We start from the raw sequence: 20,750 nt of genomic DNA, 5'->3' as shown, positions 1-20,750 counted from the left end.
TAGCCTAGTGGCACTTTAAATTTCTTGCATCTGGCATAGTTGAGCGCAAGGGATTTTGTTTATTAAAATTATATTCGAAAACTTTTATCAGAGGACTTTAACAGTTTTGTGTGCGTTCAATTCCAGCGCCATCCTGTGGCCCCTTTTAGAGAGGCACAAGCACACACAGTAACAGGTTAATCCAGGACCTTTCATGAAGAAAATGGCATTTTATAATTTAATGCATGTACAGCGGTGGCACTTATCTGTCACCTATGCTATAGCTTGCTTTTTCTCACAGTTTTACTTAGAATTGATCAAACACAACTTTGATTCTCTAAGGTTCGCTATTTGTGTGTAAGTCCGCTTTTCTTGGGACAGTGGAGAGTTTCTCATTTGTTTGTTGATGTACAGTCAAACTCTATCTTAAAAATAATTATTTAAAAATGTTCTAACAGTATTTTGCATGACTTGTGTGTTGACTTGTCTGAAATCTAGAGGTAAAAACAACCTATTGCCACCCATGAGGCACTGAACTTGCTCTGAAGAAAAGATTGATCTCAATTTTCATTACATATTCCTTTCCTCTCTTTTTTTTTCATTTCCTGAAATGTGTTTAAGGAAAACAATTGGGGTGCCTCCCCCATGACCTTCTCTTCTCATGTGTTCTTTGGTAAAAGCTAGAGGAGAGCAGAGAAGGAAGAAGAAAGTGAGGAAAGACTACTGATATTCAACCAGACAGAGGGAGAGGAAAAAGGGTGTAAAAAGAAAAGAGAGAGGTACAGAGTGAGATGTAGAAAACAGAAAGGGAGAGAGAGAGGGAGAGAGATGCTGTGGGATCTTTTCTTCTCCCTGGCTCCCGGCACATACATTAAGATGCTAATCCTAGTCTTTTTTGTCTCTTTCTATAATTCATTGCATTTTGTTCCTCTCTCTGCTCTTTTTCTCTGCCTCTGTTATTCTTGTACTTTCTCCCTCTCTCCCTCTCCTCCACCCTGTCAGGGGCTCCCCTCAGATTAGTGCTTCTGGCAAAAGGATTCCAACTCGAATTTTGTGGTAATTCAGACGATTAGGTTTAGCAATAAGGACAGAAGTGCACAGAGTGGTGTACAATTAGAGGAATTCTCTGTAGAGCTTTGAGGGCTGATTAATCGAGCTCCTATCCACCTCCCCGCACGGCCATATTAACACACAACCAGCTGTTGTTTATCTGTGAGGATTGAGCTTTGTGTTGTATTTGTGTTTTTAGTGGTGATGTCATTTTGTGTTTATGTGTGTGTGTGTGTGTGTGTGTGTGTGTATGTGTGTGCACGCGTCTATGTGCTTCTGTGTGTGTGCTTCTGTGTGTATGTGAGCATGTGCCAGAGGTTGGATAAGCCCAGAGGATGCAGGTTGTTTTCAATCAGCTCTGTGGTTACCAGCTGTACCCTCACATCCCTCGGGTGGCACAACCTAGGCACACTCACCCACACACACACACGCGTACACACTCACAGAGCTGATACATACTATTCAACCTTGCCCACTGGATTCACTTTTTACTCTTTTCTCCTTGTCTCCTGTCTCTGCAGACATTAATCATCAGTTGCTTCACCTCTGTGTGTGAATCCAGAGGAGACAATCTAGACTGCCTGCTCTCACTAACGACACCTGTCCCCCCTCTACCTGCCATGGTGACATGACGCACCCCTGAGCGGCTTTGGTCCTGATCTCACACACACACACACACACACACACACACACATACACATACATACACATACACACACACACATACACAAGAAGACACATCTCCTTCCCCCTCAGTACATAACACGCCGTCCATTCACGATGACAGTGGCCGTGCGAATCCGTCGCCACCTGCGCCGGCTGCTGCTCCTGCTGGCCTCTTGCTGTCTCCTCTCCCTTCTCCTCTCTGCGTACTTCCTCTTCACTAACTCATCCCCTTCCATGCAGCTTGGACAATCCCCTGAGCCTGCCTGCTCCCAAGCCCTCCCCTTGTCCCCGTACCGCCAGCTCCCGTATCCCCATCCCCCGAACCCCCCTCACACGCACGTCCACACCGACCCGGTGGTGCTGGTGCTTGTGGAGTCCCAATACTCCCAGCTGGGCCAGGACATTGTGGCCATCCTAGAGTCAGCACGCCTCCAGTTCCGCATGGAGATCGCCCCGGGGAAGGGTGACCTCCCGCCGCTGACTGACAAAGGCCGTGGACGATACTCGCTCATCATCTATGAGAATCTGCTGAAGTATGCCCAGGCAGACACGTGGAACAGACAGCTGCTGCACCAGTACTGTAGCGAGTACCGAGTGGGCATCATCGGCTTCTACCGCTCCAACGAGAACTCCCCGGCCCTCCTCAAACTCAGAGGCCTACCACTGGTGCTCAGGACCAACCAGGCACTCCGGGACTGCTGTGTGGCGTCCACCTCTCCCCTCCTCCACCTGACCAAGCCGGGCATGGACAGAGGGGCCTTGCCCGGTGAGGACTGGACATCTTTCTCATCCAACCACTCCACTTTTCAGGCTGTGTTGCAGGCACGAGCCAGGGAGGGGGCACCGGGGGCAGGCAGTGGAGACAATCCGGCCTCTGGGTTTAGTCCTGGCCTTCAAGCCACAGTGGTGCAGGACATGGGACTCTATGACGGGGTGAGGCGGGTGCTGTTTGGCCAGGGACTGGGCTACTGGCTCCACAGACTCATCCTGGTGGACGCCATCTCCTACCTCACAGACAGGAAGCTGTCCCTGGGTCTGGACCGGTACATCATGGTGGATATAGATGACATTTTCGTGGGGAAGGAAGGAACACGCATGAATGCCAAGGATGTTAAGGTATGGACGGTGTGGGATTGTAAGAGAGTGAGATAAACTGAAGGTAAAGCCAGTGTCAAGAGTCTTTCAGGCTACTGTCAGCTTCTGAAAATAGCCACTGATGCTTGTGCAGCGATGACAGTAACAAATCTTGAGGACTTTGAATTTATTTGTAACAGCGCATGTCTGCAGAGTCCTCAGATTTGACTAAGACTCTGTTACAGAGGATAGTAGTCAGGTAGCGGGTGCAGCAAGGGGATGTTTGGGAAAAGTTCATGTGTCTGTTGTCTGTGTGTTGTGTACCAAGTGCGTATTGTGTAAAGTGTGTGTGTTGGGGTACAGCGAGAGGGTATTTAGCTCAAATGGAGGTTTAGCCAGAAGTAAAGAGGCCATTTAGGGGAACAAAGAAGGGGAGTGAAAGAGAGAAAGAGGAGGGGTGAGCGAGAGAAAGAGAGGTAGTGAATGAGCTGATGAAAAGATGAATGGCACTTATTCCTCTTTTCCCACGTTCCTCCTCTTAGGAAGACTAAAGGAGAGTCAGCCATGCAGCCCGCCTCTCAAGACAGCTATTGTTTCGATACACATGTGTGAGCACGCGCACACACATACACTCTTACACATATGCAAACAAGCAGACATATACAACACATACACATGCACACACGTACACATACGTATGATTTGGTCACAGATCTATAAGGAAAGCTAATATTTTGGAAAAAAAAAAAAAAAAAATCCGCTCAGGTTTCCTGGTGTCCTGGTGTGTCACTTCATAAAAGAGTCCCTCCTGCCATAGAAATTTTGTTTGAAATCCGTGATTGCATTCTCCTGCTGCCTCCTTGCCCAAGGCTATTCAAGGGAATCAAATTGTGCTCGGTGAGTTTAGTGTCTGTGTGTGTGTGTGTGTGTGTGTGTGTGTGTGTGTGTGTTATTGTGAGAAGTGAGATTTATGCTACTGTGCAGTCATGAGACCAGGGGCATCTGCCTGTCTCACTGCAGCCACTGTCATAGAGCACACATGGTAGGGAGTTGTGTATGTGTGTGTGCATGTTCGGGGATTGAAGGGTTAGTTTGTAAGTCACTATTTTAGATTAGAATGCCACTTCCCGTCAATGGCTGACACCTGTCCCATCATGCACTGAAAAAGAATGAACCACCTGCCCAGGGTTGAAGGCGAGGGAGGAGAGGAGAGGAATGGGGATTGAGAAAACAGAAGTGCAGTGTGGGTGGTGAAGTGGAGAGGAATTCCAACCATGAATATAAAGAAAGCTAGGATCCAGGGAGTGTGGAGGGAAGGGTGCATACTCACAAACACACACACACATGCATGCAGACACACACACACACGCACATACACAGACACAAATTCACAAAACAAGCACACAAGCCTACTCTAGTTGGAGTTTTCGTTTTGAGCTTGCCTGGTTTTTCAGCTTTGTAGCATAAATATACATGAGGATGTGCGAGTGCCATAGCAGAAGGATAGGGAGATGGGGAGGGAGGGAGATGGAGAGATAGAGACAGGGCTGAGAGAGAGACAGAGAGAGACAGGAGGAGACAGACAGACAGACAGACAGACAGAGGGAGATGCCATGTGCAACCCAAACACCTCTGTCACTTCCATGTGCATTTCCCCTGCTCTGTATCTGCCTCTTCCTTCAGGATAGTTGGCAATCACAGAGAGGAGGAGAGGAGGGAGAAGGAAGAGAAGGAGATGCAGGGAGGAAGGGAGGGGCAGGTGGAATATGGCGCCTAGGGGAAGAGTTAGCAGCTAACTGAGCAATGTCAGAAAAACAAAACGCCGAGGGGAAATGAGGAAGCAGAAGAGAAGAGAGGAGAGGAGGGAGACGGATTTGGTGATTTGTTGCGTTGCTCCCCACAGAGATAAAGAGCTTCAGGTAGATTTGTCATGATACTGCTTCGGCAGGGCCTATGTGAAGTGATGAATGTGTGTGCACATATGCACATGCAGAACCATGAGTATGAACACATGCACAATGTCAGATTAACTATATCACTCTACAATCTCCTCGCTCGTGTCTCATTTGTCTTTGTTGTGAGACCACAGCTATTTGATAAGTCAACACTAATTAATTCATTGTGTGAATCTTGTTTGATTAGTAAGTCTTGGTTTGTTGTTTGATTAGTTTCTCAGAAGGGCTGATGAATGGAACTCTTTCCTTCCCACTTTATAAAGGCATCTCCAAATATTTTACATAATGATGCACCCGTGTTTTGTTAAGGCCGATAACAATATCTGATATCTTCCCACCAATAACAGCAGACACTGATATCTATTTTTGTACGAACTGTAACATAAATCCAGTTGCAAAACTGGTTCAGCCTTTCTTAAAATAACTAAGTGTTTTAAACAAAAAACTTTCAGTTTTACTTTGTTGAAGTAAAGGACTATTGGACTATGACAGGCATTGCTATTTAAAAGCTGATATTGTCCAATACCAATAATTTGTTAATATATCTTAATTTTGCAGAAAAATACTATGTTGGTGCTGAGAATGCTCCAAACAGGTTGTGCTTGTAATAAGCAAATCCCATTCGTAAGGTATCACAACGCAAACACATCACAATGACTGGCAATTATGGATGATGTGCAGAGTACAGGAAAATGTAAACCCCCCTCCCCTTGTGTGACACAGCTCCAAAGCATCAAACAGGATCTGTTATTGATCAATTAGTAGGACACGGCTTCTGCAGCTCTAATGTTGAAATCTCTTTCTACCTCTGTATCGCCAACATTCAATCTCCTGTTCTCCCAGAGAGAGAGAGGAGGAGGAGGAGGGGAGATGGAGTGGGAGAGAGAGAGAGGCCAATTAAAATGCCACCCTCCCTCTCTCTGCACTCTTCATTAGTCTCACCCCACGAGTTCATCTGGTGACAAACAATACTTACACCCCCTCCCGACTGCACACACACACACACAAACACACAGCCACACACACACACAGCTGTATTTCCTCTATTAAAATGATTCACAGGGTGGCACCCCTTGGATGACATTTCTCAAAATGAGGGATGATGCCAGTCAAAAACTCCCATCAATGCTACCCATATGTGTGTGTCTGTGCGAGTGTATTTCATTCAAGCATGTAGGTTTTCTCGTTCCATTGTTCTGTCTCCCTCCCTGAGTGAGGTCGTCAGGCAGGTGTCTCATTCTGGTCTTCAAACCCCCCTGTTCACCCCACCCCAGACACACACACACACACACACACACACACACACACACACACACACACACACACCTTCCTCCACACCACAGTCATTGATCACCATCTACAGCCAATTTGTATTCCCCTCCTCATCTTCTCCCTCACTATTTCTCCCTCTCCTCTTCTCCCGGCTGCTCTCTGCAGTGTCATCACATGCTCCTAAGTTAACGGAGACACACAAACACACGCACACATGGCAAATGCACACATGCACACATGCACACATGCATGTTACAATAAATTCAAGAACCCAGAAGCCAAGACACATACAAGCCTATTGCACGTAGAGCCAAATTGACTAATGCCTTGCAGGGCTGCAGGGCTTGTCAAGTAAGAGGAAGGCTTGGATCCTGCTAGGTATTTTGCATTTTGAACATCTAAAGGAGGGCAGGAGCTCTGTGGTCAGATGAATTGGAAACTCTAAACCGCCCAGAGGTGTGTGAGCCTGTGATGGGCTGGCATCCTGTCCAGGGCATTTTACCTGTCTCCTGCCAGTGTATTTTGTGAAAGGCTCTGCAACCCTGAAAAGGAATAAGCGGGTAAAGAAAATGAATGAATGCATGTGCAAAGGAGTCAGGCTGCTGCATTTCTGCAATTTGAACTCAGGTGTATTATGTAAAGAGGGCAAAAAAGACTAATCAGTCAGACTAACCAAATGACCTTTTTCTTGTGGCTTACTAAGCCATAAAGTGCTATTATGTGTGCAGTATTCTGTGGGAAACCTGTTTTAACCTCTCACCCTGTGCTGAATTAGACAGTTGTTACACTGCATTGAACTGAGGAATGTCTATGACTGCAAAGAGCACAAAAGACGACAGGGAGGATTGAGATGAAGCGTATGATGGCACACAAAACAGAGTGATTCGCATTTCTTTTACTTGACCACTCTGCATTCAAAGTGACCTAAAACTAAAATCAGCTAAAACAACACTTTTTTTCTCAATGTAAATGCCCAAATTCTTGATGTATTGTTTTTATTTGAGGAATGAACTGGGCAATATTTCCCTTGATGTTGTGTTAAGTAGAAATCTTTGCCAGTTTTTCACAAGAGTAGACCAAACCTCTAGGAGACGTTTTGGCTTAGTAATCTGTAATTTATTGTACAGTCCTACTTAAACTTAATTTTTGGGACTAATTAATTAAGTATGACTCATATTTGCCACTTTAATCAATGAAACCGAGCTGATTTCATATCCGTTTATTACTTTGCCAAATATTATTACAGAAGTAATGGAGAAAAGGCATAAACAGTAGAACCGACAACAAAGATTTAAAAAAAAACAATGAGGGGAGAGAAAGAAGTGTGAGAAGAGGAGACAGCAATCTGCTGTCATATTAGGCATGCTATTAAACTACCTTCTTTTCATTTGTGCAAAACTGTTGTCCCTCTTTTGTGCCTGAACTGATGTTGTGAGAAAATTGAAATTACTCCAATCTCATTTGCATGTCTTTCATTGCTAAATTAGGGGAAGCATTTCAGAAAGTTCCATGTGCTCTTCTCATAGTGCATGGTAATTGCTGGCACCTTTCTTAATACATATTAGGTTTTAGGTATTAAAATTGGAGTTGAGGAAGGTGTAAAAATAGATTTAGAGAAAGACTTTTTTCTCAGCTTTTCCTCACAACATGATGTTTCCTTACATCTGCTCTTATTTACCCCCTGATCTGGACAAGGGAAATTATCCAAGTCAGCCATGTAGTACAGTTTTTATAATCAGCCCAGTTTTTGAAGAAATAAACTGTTCTGTGCAACTATTTCACTGGTTTGCATTTGTGAACAAATGGCAAGAAAAGCATGGGAAGCCCAATGTTCCTAAGTCATTGCAATTTTACTGTAATGAAAAGCAAAATGAAATCATTTGTCAGCACGCTTATCACCGTAAGTAACTTTTATTTGACACACAATTTGCGCCAGTGCTCACGCTTTTACTCCAAATTAACTCTGAGAGGATGGCAGTGTGCCATGCTTTTTTTTTCCTTTCAGAAAATCAAGCAAGTTTTTTTAGTCACAGTAATCACTGAAATTCAAAATCCTTGAGGGGCTGCCAAGTAGAATTTAGTGTAGGTGTAGCAATGCCAAAGCAATCACAAGTACATTGGATCTGTGAAGGGAAGGGGATGGTTTGGTAAAAACACTAAAATGGAAAATGCTACACGGACTTGAGGCTTGACAAGTAAGGATGGAAGCAAGACACAGATGGAAAGAGAGAAAGCAAAAGGAAGATTGGCATTTGCTGGTAAAGTGCTCTTCCTGCTCATCAAATAGAAATGCCTGACCCAGTTAATGTCGTTGGTCTAGCACGCACATCGCATGCACACATACACACACGCACAGCCGCAAACACACGCACACACTCATGTAGATCAATCAAGAATTCTGACCTGCTTTTTCACAAGAATTAAACCCTCCAAAAGATTCCTGTTCCTCTTCATGTGCTTGTGTGAAAAGATTTGCATCTCTTTGCGCATAAATTCCCACTCACAAATGGATTCTTTTACAATTCTTTTTTATTATTTAGATCTCTACCATGAGTCTAAGGCTGTGGTTTTCTTTAACACTTGTGAGAAAAGAAATGGAGAGAATGTGAGAATGACAGAATGAGGGTATGGAGGAGTGATGGTGGGGAGAAAAGGGTTTGTGTAAGGCAGTGAATGCCAGCTGTCCAGATGCCTATGTCCCATGTGTTTGAACCCCAACATCTAGCTGGCATCTCTTCTGACACTCACCACACACTCACCACACACACACACACACACACACACACACACACCTACATACACACAAACCCAGGCATACTGGCATTGGTTCTGACACTAGCCGTTTCAGGCATCTGTGGGATTGGGCACAAAAAGGAGGGCTATCGCTAACCGCTAATCCCAGCGTGTGTTTACCTTCATCACTCGGATTCTCAAGATCTCCCCCATGCTTCACAGTCCCACCTCCTGCTAATCCAAATCCCCCCTCTGTCTTTTAGAGTATCTCTTATGCCCCATTTTAAAACTGTCCCCAGCTCTGAGCTCAATATCCAATGGACAGATTGGCACCATATTGCTTAAAGCCCTCCATTCTTCCTGATCTGCAAGCAGAACCCTCAGAAAAACAGCAGGAGAAGACTTCATTGTCCCAGAGAGCCAGAATTAGGAATTTGTCATATGCTCAGTGCGAGTGTTTGTGCCCACAAGAAGCATACTGCTTGTTTTTTTTTTTTTTTTTTTTTTTTTTTTTTGCTTGGCAAGGATCATACCAACAGTTCTGTTCACACAAGAGCTGAAGATTTTATTTTGTTTCTGAGAAAATCACTCGATAGTAGTTCGGTGGTGAGCTTTTTTTCATCAAGCATTTACTGAAATGGAATCATTCTAAATCATTGTTGTCTTATTTGCACAAATGGTTGATGTTGTAAAGAGATAAAACACAAACTAAATCACATAGGCAACACATGAACACTTTAAAACAGGGATTGATGACTTACACTGTGTCTTACATTGTGTCTCTCTGTCACACAAAACTTGATGGCAATGTTGGTCACTGGCCAGCAAAGAAGTGATTAACTTTTCAAGCCAATCTGCCTTAAAGGGGCATAGCGACAGGCTTGTAACAGGGCTGTATTTTCTAACCACATCCTTAAACCATCATGAAGCTGGATGGGAAGGTTTTGTCATGGGTCAAAGTGACACTGACCACCTTTCTATGCGGACCACCTGAAAGCGGCATGCGCTAAGACTCCTGCACTCTGGAAAGGAGCCGTGTGCCCCCCCTCTTTAATGCTGCATTTCTCACTGTATGTTTAATATTGCTGCAAATCAGTGAGTCTCCAAAAACTCTGGTGTTCATTTAGGGCTTGACATGGAAACGTGACAGCTGAGGTTTCAGTCTTATGATAATAGTAATAATACATTTTATTTCTGTAGTACTTTTCACGGTACTCAGGCACTTTGCAGTAAAAAGAGATAAAATCAAATGAAATAAACAATATTATTTTTAAAAAGTAGATAAATTAAATCAGGTAGAGATTTTAACAAGGACACAGTTAAAAAATAGAGCCTGTTAGAAGCATGGAGGGAGAGAGTCAGATGTTGTACGCTACTTTGAAAATGTGGGCTTTCAGCGATGCCTTGAAGGAGGGGAATGAGTTGAAGTCTCTGATGGGTTTGGGTGGGCAATTCCAGAGGGCAGGGGCAGCGATGGAGAAGGCCTTGTCACCCCAGGTTCGGTGCTTGGTCCTGGGGGGGAGATTGTTTAAAATTTTTCCTATTAAATCCCATTCTAGCTGAGCTGAATGGAAACAGAAGTGGATTCACAGTTGCAAAAGTTGCAATATAACAGAAATCCAACATCAAACAGCAAAATAGTGCCAGCCATTATAAATCTCCAGGTTTTTAAATCGTGTTAATGTGTTTTAGGCTTGAAATTTCCTTTAAGGTTCATTGATTCATGGCAAGCAGTTCCGTGTGTGACTGAATTTGTTTGTACTACAGTTGTTAGGTAGCAGAATACAAAAGGGATGTTGAAACTAATATGCTTCAAATTTGCACTTGCACACACACAAACACCCACCCACACACACACACACACACACACACACTCATAGACACACTCATAGGCACCTTATGCAGATTCGGATAGATACCTACTTATGTACACAGGCGAACACACACAGGCACACACAGCTGCACACAGCTGCACACACACACACACACACACACACACACACACACACACACACACACACACACACACTCACGTTAATAATGCATTTGGACCAGGCACAACAGGGAGTGTGTATTGAGTTAGAATGCAAAGCACTCAGCTACAAACTTAATTTCAAGTCTTTGTGTGTACACATTTGTCAGTGAGTGTGTGTGTGTGTGAGTGAGTGAGTGAATTTAAGATGTAAACCATGTCATAACAGAGGAGACAAGGGATCAGATTAGGGAGCTGTGCACATCTGTCAGCATGCAGCCATCTTCAACACCATTAGATTAAACCTAATGAAGATGCTCTGCGCGTGTGGATGTGTGAGTGCCTGTGTTTGTGTGTGTGTATGTGCGACAGAGAGAGAGAGAGAACGTGACAGAGAGTGAGAAAGAGAGAGAGCGACTGCCTGGCACTGTCAGTGAATCCTGACTATGACATTAGCTGCACAGGTCCCATAAATCAGGGAGGGTTCCTCACGCCGTGCTGTGGGATCGATTAAAACCAGCAAAGATGGTTAATAGAGATGTGATGTGTCGCCCAACGGAGACACCAAACCAGCTGGAAGTTACACAGATAGATATGAGGTTGAAAAATAAAAAAAAGATGTTTGAGGGACAGGAAAAAGTGCAATGATAGCAAGAAGATGGAGTAGGCAAGTGAAAGACAAAGAGCAAGAGGAGCGAGGTAGAGAGAGAGAGAGAGAGCGATATTTCCTCCATGCTGCTTCAGCCTTCCTTTCAAATTAGAACAGCCTCGTCTCCTGAGAATGTGACATTTTCACAGAGCGGGCGAGGGAGACATGAAGGTACAGAGGAGAAGGGGGGTGGAGGGTGTGCGCTGGAAGATGGATGGGGGTGCAGAGAGGCGATTGCAGGTTCGCAGGTTCTAAGAAGCGGGCGGATGGAAGAAAAGAGGGAAAAGCAGAAAGAGAGGAAGTGGTGGAGGACGGAGAGAGAGAAAGAGAGAGACAGGGATACAGGTTCTCACTTGCTCGTGGAGTGTTAGGGATGGATGGAGAGTGATGAGAAGGGAGGAGTGTGTATGTGTGCGTGGAGTGTGTGTGGGGTTATTAGTCCACCCTCCAGAGGCTACTAATGCACTGACCTTCATTAACTCGCATTACTGTCTGTGTGTGTGTGCATGTGCACCAGCGTGTGTGCTCTCTCTTTAGTTAACACTCATTACGGAGCCTTTGTTTAAAGGCCAGTAAACTAATGAAGTCATTAAATAAGTGTAGAGCATCCTTATTCACTATTGAAAATAGAGACTGAGGTGGCTGCGCAAAGCAGTCACAGCATATAGAGCGCTATCAGATACTCAAAAAAGAAAAGGAGCAACAGACAAAACACATTTTTAATCAGGCTCTCTAGTGTGTGTGCACGCGTGTACATCGTTCACGTCATGCACTGTTTAAGTGGCTCTGCTGAGGAATGACATTGCTAGCGTCAAGTTGCAGGATAAACACTAATGAGCGAACAAGCACCCACAGCACCTACGCACACAGACATCATGACAATCCTGCAGAGAACAGAGGCCGTCTAAATATACAGCGGAGAGTCATAAGACTTGAGTCAAATATATCTGCTGTTTATCTCTCTAACTGCTGGCTTGGGAGACATGAATGTTATATACCATGTATGTCTTTTTTAGGTTGAAGGTACTTGAATATGATTCTAAATCTGTTTTATATCTATCTATCTATCTATCTATCTATCTATCTATCTATCTATCTATCTATCTATGTCTGCAGGCTCTCCTAGACACTCAGAAACAGCTGCGCTCTCAAATCTCCAACTTTACCTTCAACTTGGGCTTCTCTGGGAAGTTTTACCATACAGGTGTGTGATGTTTGTGTATTACTGCTTTGTGTATTCACCCACCTCGTGTTTATTGATCATCTCACAGTAACCTATGAATGGAAACAAAATCATCCAAAACGAAATGGATATTACTTGTAATCTGCTCTGTATGTTTGTATGAAGTGTTCATTCACTCAAATGGGTCTCCATGTGGAAACAAATTGTAGACTACAGAAATGTGTCAGTTGCTTAAGCCTTTTTCATGAAAATTGTTTCATTTGTTTAAAACAGGGGTCACCAATCATGTGCCATGGAGGGCCGAGAGGCTGCAGGTTTTCATTCCAACCAAGACCTCCACCAGGTGACTTCACTGATCACCTCACCTTGTATCAGAAAGGAGGAGCTAATCAGTGAAATCACCTGGTGGAGGTCTTGGTTGGAATGAAAACCTGCAGCGTCTCGGCCCTCCATGGCACAAGATTGGTGACCCCTGGTTTAAAACATTTCAATACAGTAAATGCTTTCATAATGGATGCGTGCATAGTTTTTGTATTGTGCATAAAACGTCATTTTTTAAATTATGTTTGGCATCACTGAAGACAACAAATATAAATATAAATATAAATATAAATTGGTTTACTGATGAAAGACACGTATCAAGATATATCGACCATGTGGAGAACATCACCAACTGATACCTTTTTTTTTTTTTTTTTTTTTTTTTTTTTTGATTGATAGCTTTAAATGTACAGTTTTGTTGTATAGATACTTAAGATCAACCGCTTATTAATTTAACAGTGGTTATTTGATTGCCATTGCAATCGATTAAAATTATATTAAATTTGGCTGATTTTGATTTGAATGCAGAATAAGTCTGAAAGTGTAGCTTATTGTCATGTTTAAATCTAATTTACACTGTTTTTTTTTTTGTTTTTTTTAAGTAGTTGCACTGCAAAATTATATGCCTCATTTACATGCAGTTTGAAACATAGGGGTATGTAATATCAGCAGGTGCACAAAATGGGAAGCAGTTTTTTTTAATGGTTATTTCTGTTAAGCATCTCAGCATAATTGTCATATCCATTAGCTGTTGGGCAACCACTGCTAAAATTATGTTTATGACACAAGCTTTGGGGAATACTCAGTTCTGATCGGCTGGCTGGGTGTGGATTAATTTCAGATGACTGCATGACGTTGACGGAGTAGTTGCATCGGTGGTTCTAATGAATGCTCTGTCAAAATATAAGCATTCCATCGCCACAAATCAGCTGGCACACATTGCAGCTGTAAAGGAACAAGTGGCGTTGCCTGTTACATATGAAATATTGCCCTGAAAGTTACATGTAAGCAGAGTACTAATGATATTTCACTGAAGAAAACATGGATTAACAACACTTTGGTTTTAGCAGGACAATAATCAAGTCAACCACACACTGTTGTTGTAGCTTAAACCGCATGACAACTCTGTGCCTGCTGGAGAACTTTTTATCCCCTAACAAATGTTATGATCAAGGTTTCCACCCTGTATATGTGATCGTTTATCATATTCACCAGAAAAGACTCATGTTACCCAAGAGTTTTATCCTACCTCTCACTATCTATAGATTATGAGTCCCTGGGTTGTATTCCTATAGGCATATTTATGAGGCTCTGGCAGAATTGTTGTGCTTCGTGAGCGCCGCCGTGGCTGCACCGAGGGATTTTATTGGATTTCTAGTTTAAATGAAAACTGTCTAAATCTATCACAAGAGGAAAAAAGAAATGGGATACACTAAAAAAATAAATAAATAAAAAAAGAGGTTGAAAATAATTATCTTTAAATGAAATCTGATCCAGACTAATACATATTGCGATAGCATCCGTTATCGCCATGGCACCAGTTTTCATCACCATGGTATCAGACCTCCAGCTTATTTAGCTCCTTTCCACTTGCATCTTTGCAACTTTAAGCCCAAGTGTCTGATAGGATATGCTCTAGCCTGACAGGAGATTGCAGTTGTGTGTAACACAACACAGTTTATCACATGCTCTAAAAATGTGTGTGTGTGTGTGTGTGTGTGTGTGTGTGTGTGTGTGTGTGTGTGTGCTCGTGTCTATCTTTCCTTGCCCTTTTGTCTGTGTATGTGTGCATTTACACGCATGCGTACATGTGTCTTACCTTGTCCTTTTGTCCTTGTCTGTGTGTGTGTGTGTGTGTGTGTGTGTGTGTAGGCACAGTGGAGGAGGATGAGGGAGACGATTTACTGTTGAAGTATGTGGATGAGTTCTGGTGGTTTCCCCACATGTGGAGCCACATGCAGCCCCACCTCTTCCACAATGAGTCCTCACTGCTGGAGCAGATGGTCCTCAACAAGGAGTTCGCTCTGGTGAGCACACACAAGCACACACACACACACACACACACACACACATGAACATACTTCTTTCTGTATGTTTGTCATTCTTGCACATTCCCATAATCTCACTCTCCCCATGACTGTATTCTTCAGGGACGTCTGTTGCTGTTTGTAATCATCATTTCTTTTGCCATGGCAGATAACACACATGCTGTGTGCTGGAGACTTATTCAGAGATAGGAAGTCTCAGGGGAAATTAACAAACATTTTTTTTTTTGATAATTTTTGGTGACATTAATATTAGGGGTCGCATATATAATTATATATACATGCAGCATGTAATGATTTAATTACTCAGTCCTTTTCTCATTTAAGCTCATTTACATTTTGCAGCTTTGCTAGTAGGTCATAATTTAATCATCCAAAGTTTGTGTGGTCTAACATTTAATAATTAGAGGACCCGTTTGAGTTTTCTGTCAGTCATAATGACCATAAAGAGTGTTCTGTAAATAATGTAATATATTTTTGTAATGTTTATATATACATATATATATATATATATATATATATATATATATATATATGTATATACACACACACACACACACACATGTAAATAATTCACTCCAGTTAGAAAGAATATTTTATGAAATACAATCACAAAACCCATTTTCATCACTATTATTCGTTATTATTATTGTTGTTTTACTTTGAACCTATGAGTTTGTGTAGGGGTGATTGTATGTGTGTGCGTGTGTGTGTGTATGTGTGTGTGCGTGTGTGTGTGTATGTGTGTGTGCGTGTGTGTGTGTGTGTGTGTGTGTGTGTGTGTGTGGACATGATTTGTATGGCCGTATAGTGGTGTTATGTCCCATATAAGGAAACGGCCCATGTTGCTGAAGGTGAATGTAATCATAAAATGTGATCCCTAACCTCCATCACACACAACACACACATACACACAACACACACACTCACAACCACACACATCACCCTCTGACCACTGACGCTTGGTTTTGACAGTGTGTGTAGGTGTGTGTCAGTGCGAAGGACAACACCATCAGTCTGTAAGATTCACCAAGCAGCCGGGCGGCCATCTTCCCTCTCACTCACACTCACAAACAATATATATTTTTTTTAAATCTCCAACCTGAAGGCCAGAATCATAACAAGCAAAACACCTACCAAGTGCTCTTCCTCCTGCAAGGTCAGGTTTTGTGTATGTGTGTTTATGTGCTGTGCTGTCCTTTGTCAGCGTCGTGTACGTGCTCATAACCCATAACCTCTGTGTGTTTTTCATTGCATCTGGGTGTCTTTGCCCTCCAGCAACATGGTATCCCCGTGGACATGGGCTACGCGGTGGCCCCTCACCACTCAGGGGTCTACCCGGTGCACCTGCAGCTGTACGAGGCCTGGAGACGCGTCTGGAACATCCGGGTCACCAGCACGGAAGAATATCCACACCTCAAGCCTGCCCGCTACCGCAAGGGCTTCATCCACAGCAACATCATGGTAAGAAAGACAGCACTGTTTATCAAAAAACCTACACACACACACACATACACACACACACACAAATATGCTCAGACATGCATCAAGTATGGTGGAAGAACAAAGGGATTCTTTGCAATATTGTGATTCTGCATAAGCTCAGACAATTTTAATATTGTGGCATTTCCCCTGAATTGATACCAAGGCCATTTTTCTGTTAGCAAAACATCATTCATGTAGTAGTTATGGCCAGTGGCCCTTTATGTTTTCACTTTTCCCTCAGTACTTGAGTTCAAGAGGTGTCAGACTACATATTTTTTATAGTTTGAGACTGAATGAGCTTTCATTTTTCACTATCTGCAGTGCATACTGGCAAACGTTGATATTATAAAATAAAATAAACACATACCTGATTCTGAAAAGGTTTTATGTTATGATTTCTACAGCTCTGAATGCTTGAATAAGTTTAAAGTTGCACAATGCAAAACTGGTTTAAGTGCGGACAGTTCAGACTTAGCTGACACAAAAAAAAAAAACATGGAATAAGCACATAATTTGTCAACATGCTTCTCATCATTATGCCGTCTCACTGATAGGTTATGTGTTTATTCCTCTTTTTTGTTTAAAGATTGTCACTTAAAATCAGCCCAAAAATCAGATTATTTCAGTTTGATACTTTACTGCAGCTAAGAGGGGATGAAGCCTGGATAATTTCTAATATGAAATCGCAGTATTTACAGTACCAGGGTATTTGAAGACTAAACTTCAAATACCCAGCACTAAACTAATATCAATTTGGGAGGTGCCTTCTGATTCCCAGCCCTATACACACACCCTGAGCACTTCAAACAATGACGCACAAAAAAAAAAAAAAAAAAAAGTTTTACACATACATGAGAAGATGATTAGTGCCTATTCATTTAGCTTGTCAAAACAGTGTGATGTTCTGTTTCCCCTGCAGACAACAATGCACAGATGTGAATTGTTAGTCAAAGATGTCTGTCAAAAGGAGGTGGGAGGTGGCTGGGTTGGTTAAATATGTGTTTTTCATAACCAGAATTGCAGTTGCACAGAAGCAATGCATGCTCCAGTGTGCTGTTGCACTGAGTATAAATCACGTATAATACTCAAAGCACATTATGTTGTGTTCTTGCACACCCATCCCCCGAGGAAAAGACATTTAATTAATTAATCTGATTGAAATTAAATGTATGAATTGTAAATACTTACCCGCCCTTGAAGCAACAGAATCAAAGCAAGATAAAATGCAGAATCCTTTCATCACAAGGGTCTATTTTGCTTTGCAGCTCTGTTCTTTTATTATACTTTGAAAAATGTATTTATCTGTTCTCTCTCTGTTTGTTGAATAGTAAATTGTGTGCTGATTGTTTCTTGCAGTCTAAAACAGCAAATCAATAACGTTCTCCGTAGTTGGGAGATGTGTGTGTGTGTGTGTGTGTGTGTGTGTGTGTGTGTGTCTGATTTGTGTGATTTGAATGCTTTGACCTCATCTCCCCACAGCATGCTCAGCTCCACATTGATTCAATATTTAATGGCTTCCCAATGCAGCTAAAAAAGGGTTTGAGAGGGTTTTTTCCCCCTCTCTCTTTCTCTCTCTCTCTCTCTCTGTGGCTCTGTCACTCTTTCTCTCTCTCTCTCTCTCTCTGTGGCTCTGTCTCTTTCTCTCTGTGTGTGTGTGTGTGTGTGTGGCTCTGTCACTCTCTCTCTCTCTCTCTCTCTCTCTCAGTCTCCCTGTATATGCGCAATGAAGTATGTATCACATCCAGTAATGAGAGCAATTCTTACAATTACTTCTCATTCAACTATGAATAATTTATCAGTCACACTTTGTGGCAGAAAGAATAAAATACTTGTCACCCGTGTCACCTAACCACGCTGTCTTCTTTATCCCTACCTCTGTGTTCCTCTCTGTCTCCTCTTCCTCATCCTCCTTTCTCTTGTCAGTCAGGTTCTTTGTCAGTGTGCATAACAACTCCTCCCTTATTGACAAAAGAGCCAATCATATTTGACATCAAAATTACCAGTCCATGTGGTTCTACTATGTCCAGATCTACAGCAAACAATTGGAACAGACAGCTGTGTCAATTTCCTAATCTTACCAAGAATTGTGCTTTTATTTCCTGACATCTTGTCACATCATCATAAAAGACAGCCACTTAATCCTACTTCCTTTCAATAGAATACGAAACTGACAGTTTGAGGGGTTATAATGGGCTGTTATTATTGTGTATTATAAATAATAAATTATTCAGAGGCTTTGCTGAATAACTCATTGAATTTTATAGGAAGCCTCCGAACAAATGTAAATATTCAACATTTGACAGCAAAAATACATCATAAAGAAATTCAGAACAGAAGAAAGGAGGGGGAGGGAAAGAAGAAAGGAAAATGAAGACAAAAGAAAGGAAAATCAACTCTGAGGCAGAAAGGAGTTTGAATTATTGTTTCATACAAAGCAGAAGGTAACTAGGTATGCAAACAGCCCACCACGATTAATCGCTTCACTCTTGCTAAGGACATCAATCATAAACGGGAAGAAATTCAAAGAAACGGCAAAGAAAATGAGCACTCCAGTGATCCTTGGAAGGAGTGGGATTATAACCTTGAGCAATAGGAGAAAAGGCTTCTTGTTTACTATTGTTTACATTAGAAAGATAAATCATGGTGTACAGTTGTTGTCCTATGATCAGTTGTCTTGATGATACTGAAAGTGGCATTTAAAAACATTTTTTTCGAGACTACCTCTAAATATTTATCAGCAACACTGGTACACCAAATAATAACAAAAAAAAAAAAAAAAAAAAAAAAAAAAAAAGTTTTCTCTCACCAGGAACAAATGAGTTTCCATACCTACTCAGTTTACATTACACTGTTTATCAAATAAAAAAGATTAAGAATTCACAGAAATTTCAGTTTTCATTAATTGGAAACTATGTCATACAAGCACAATAACAATACAACGCTGTGCCGGAGAAAAAGAGGAAACTAAAATAAATGATAAGTAAAAATGAACAAAACACACAAAATAAATAGATAAATAATAAAGTGAAATGAAATGAAATAGAAAAATGAACATGATGTGTTACAAACTAATGTTAGATGCCTACTCAAAGTCCATCCACCCTCCTGCAGTCATAAAAGTCTCCACAAAGCGACAAACACATTACAAATACAGGGAAAATATGTCTGCATGTTCTCAAATACACATAGCCACATGGTGCACCAAACAAATATCAACATAAACAAACCCTATGCAGTTTATGAGCCCCGCACCTGAGGAAATTAATTAGTGTACAGTAAAATGTGAAATTACCTAATATTCGTAAAGGTGTGCTCACTGGTTACTCTGTAGTGAGTGGAACCATAAAAGCAATACCCATTTATTATTGTTTTTTTCTACCTTATTTATTAGGCTGTAAGAAATCTTATAGCACACTTTATTTATTTATTTATTTATTTATTATTTTTTTGCCACTGCACACTGAGGAAGGGCGTCTAGCCCAAAACGTCTGTGTGGCAATAAAGATATTATTATTGCAGTGCCGTCCAGTTTCAGTTTCCTCTTTCTCAGTGTTATCTATCTGCCAATCATAAGACTTTTCTGAATCCAATGTGCTAAGGATTTTACACCATGGTCTGTGGTCAGGGATTACCAAATATGTGTACACTAGGACAAAACTCCTAGTTTACCCCAGTGATCTCTGTGATATACTGATGGAGTCTTTATCTTCGAACACGGTGTGTGGATCAAGTCCCCCAACAGTCTGGTGTTTCTTTAAAATCCAGTCCCAATAGCTTACTTGGATGCCAATGAAACTGATGAGAAATTTTGAATTGTATTGACCTTATTCTAATGACTGGAGAGATTTTTTGAGTAATCAAAATTATTTTATCCCACTCCTCTTCCTCAGAGGTGGTACCCACTTCTCTTTCCCACAGTATTTTAAGAGCTGTAGTGGTGTTATAGCCACATCAGTTTATAAGCATAGAATAATAATGCAAAGCTCCATGCCCTGTCTGTGCAATATGCAAAATCTCTTTGGAGAGATTATGGAGACAGTATGGAGTCTAAAGTACTGACAAAATGTCTCAATTGTAAAAACCTCCAAAACCTCCAAAGTTGAGTATTGGCGAGACTGAGCTGCTCAAGAAGATTTACAAATGATTTAAGGACGTCTTCTTTATAATGGTCACTCAAAGTTTGAGTGCTCTTATTAACACACTTCCTTCATATAAATGTAGATTTGCCAACAAAGAGTTTTGGATTGGCCCATATTTCAGATGAAAGAGTTAAATATGGTGTGATTTGGAATATAGGAGAGACTTTCCTCCAGAGTCCTTGTCGGTGAGACATGATGGGATGGGTTTGGGCAGTTGGTGCCATTAT

General features: G+C 41.8%; 1 protein-coding gene across 3 annotated transcripts in view; it reads left to right on the top strand.

Moving 5' to 3' along the window:
* Positions 1-20,750, top strand: part of ndst3 (N-deacetylase/N-sulfotransferase (heparan glucosaminyl) 3) — a 54,390-nt gene that overhangs the window by 7,637 nt on the left and 26,003 nt on the right. For all 3 annotated transcript variants that reach the window (XM_030053072.1, XM_030053054.1, XM_030053062.1), the window contains exons 3-6: positions 1,551-2,811; positions 12,467-12,554; positions 14,727-14,881; positions 16,178-16,363. In XM_030053072.1, coding sequence (XP_029908932.1) covers positions 1,810-2,811; positions 12,467-12,554; positions 14,727-14,881; positions 16,178-16,363 — 1,431 coding nt within the window. In that variant the 5' untranslated portion in view covers positions 1,551-1,809. The remainder of the gene's footprint in view (positions 1-1,550; positions 2,812-12,466; positions 12,555-14,726; positions 14,882-16,177; positions 16,364-20,750) is intronic.

Source organism: Myripristis murdjan, chromosome 1 (genome assembly GCF_902150065.1).
Source record: "Myripristis murdjan chromosome 1, fMyrMur1.1, whole genome shotgun sequence".
Lineage (NCBI taxonomy): Eukaryota > Metazoa > Chordata > Actinopteri > Holocentriformes > Holocentridae > Myripristis > Myripristis murdjan.
This window is presented reverse-complemented; position numbering and strand designations above follow the sequence as displayed.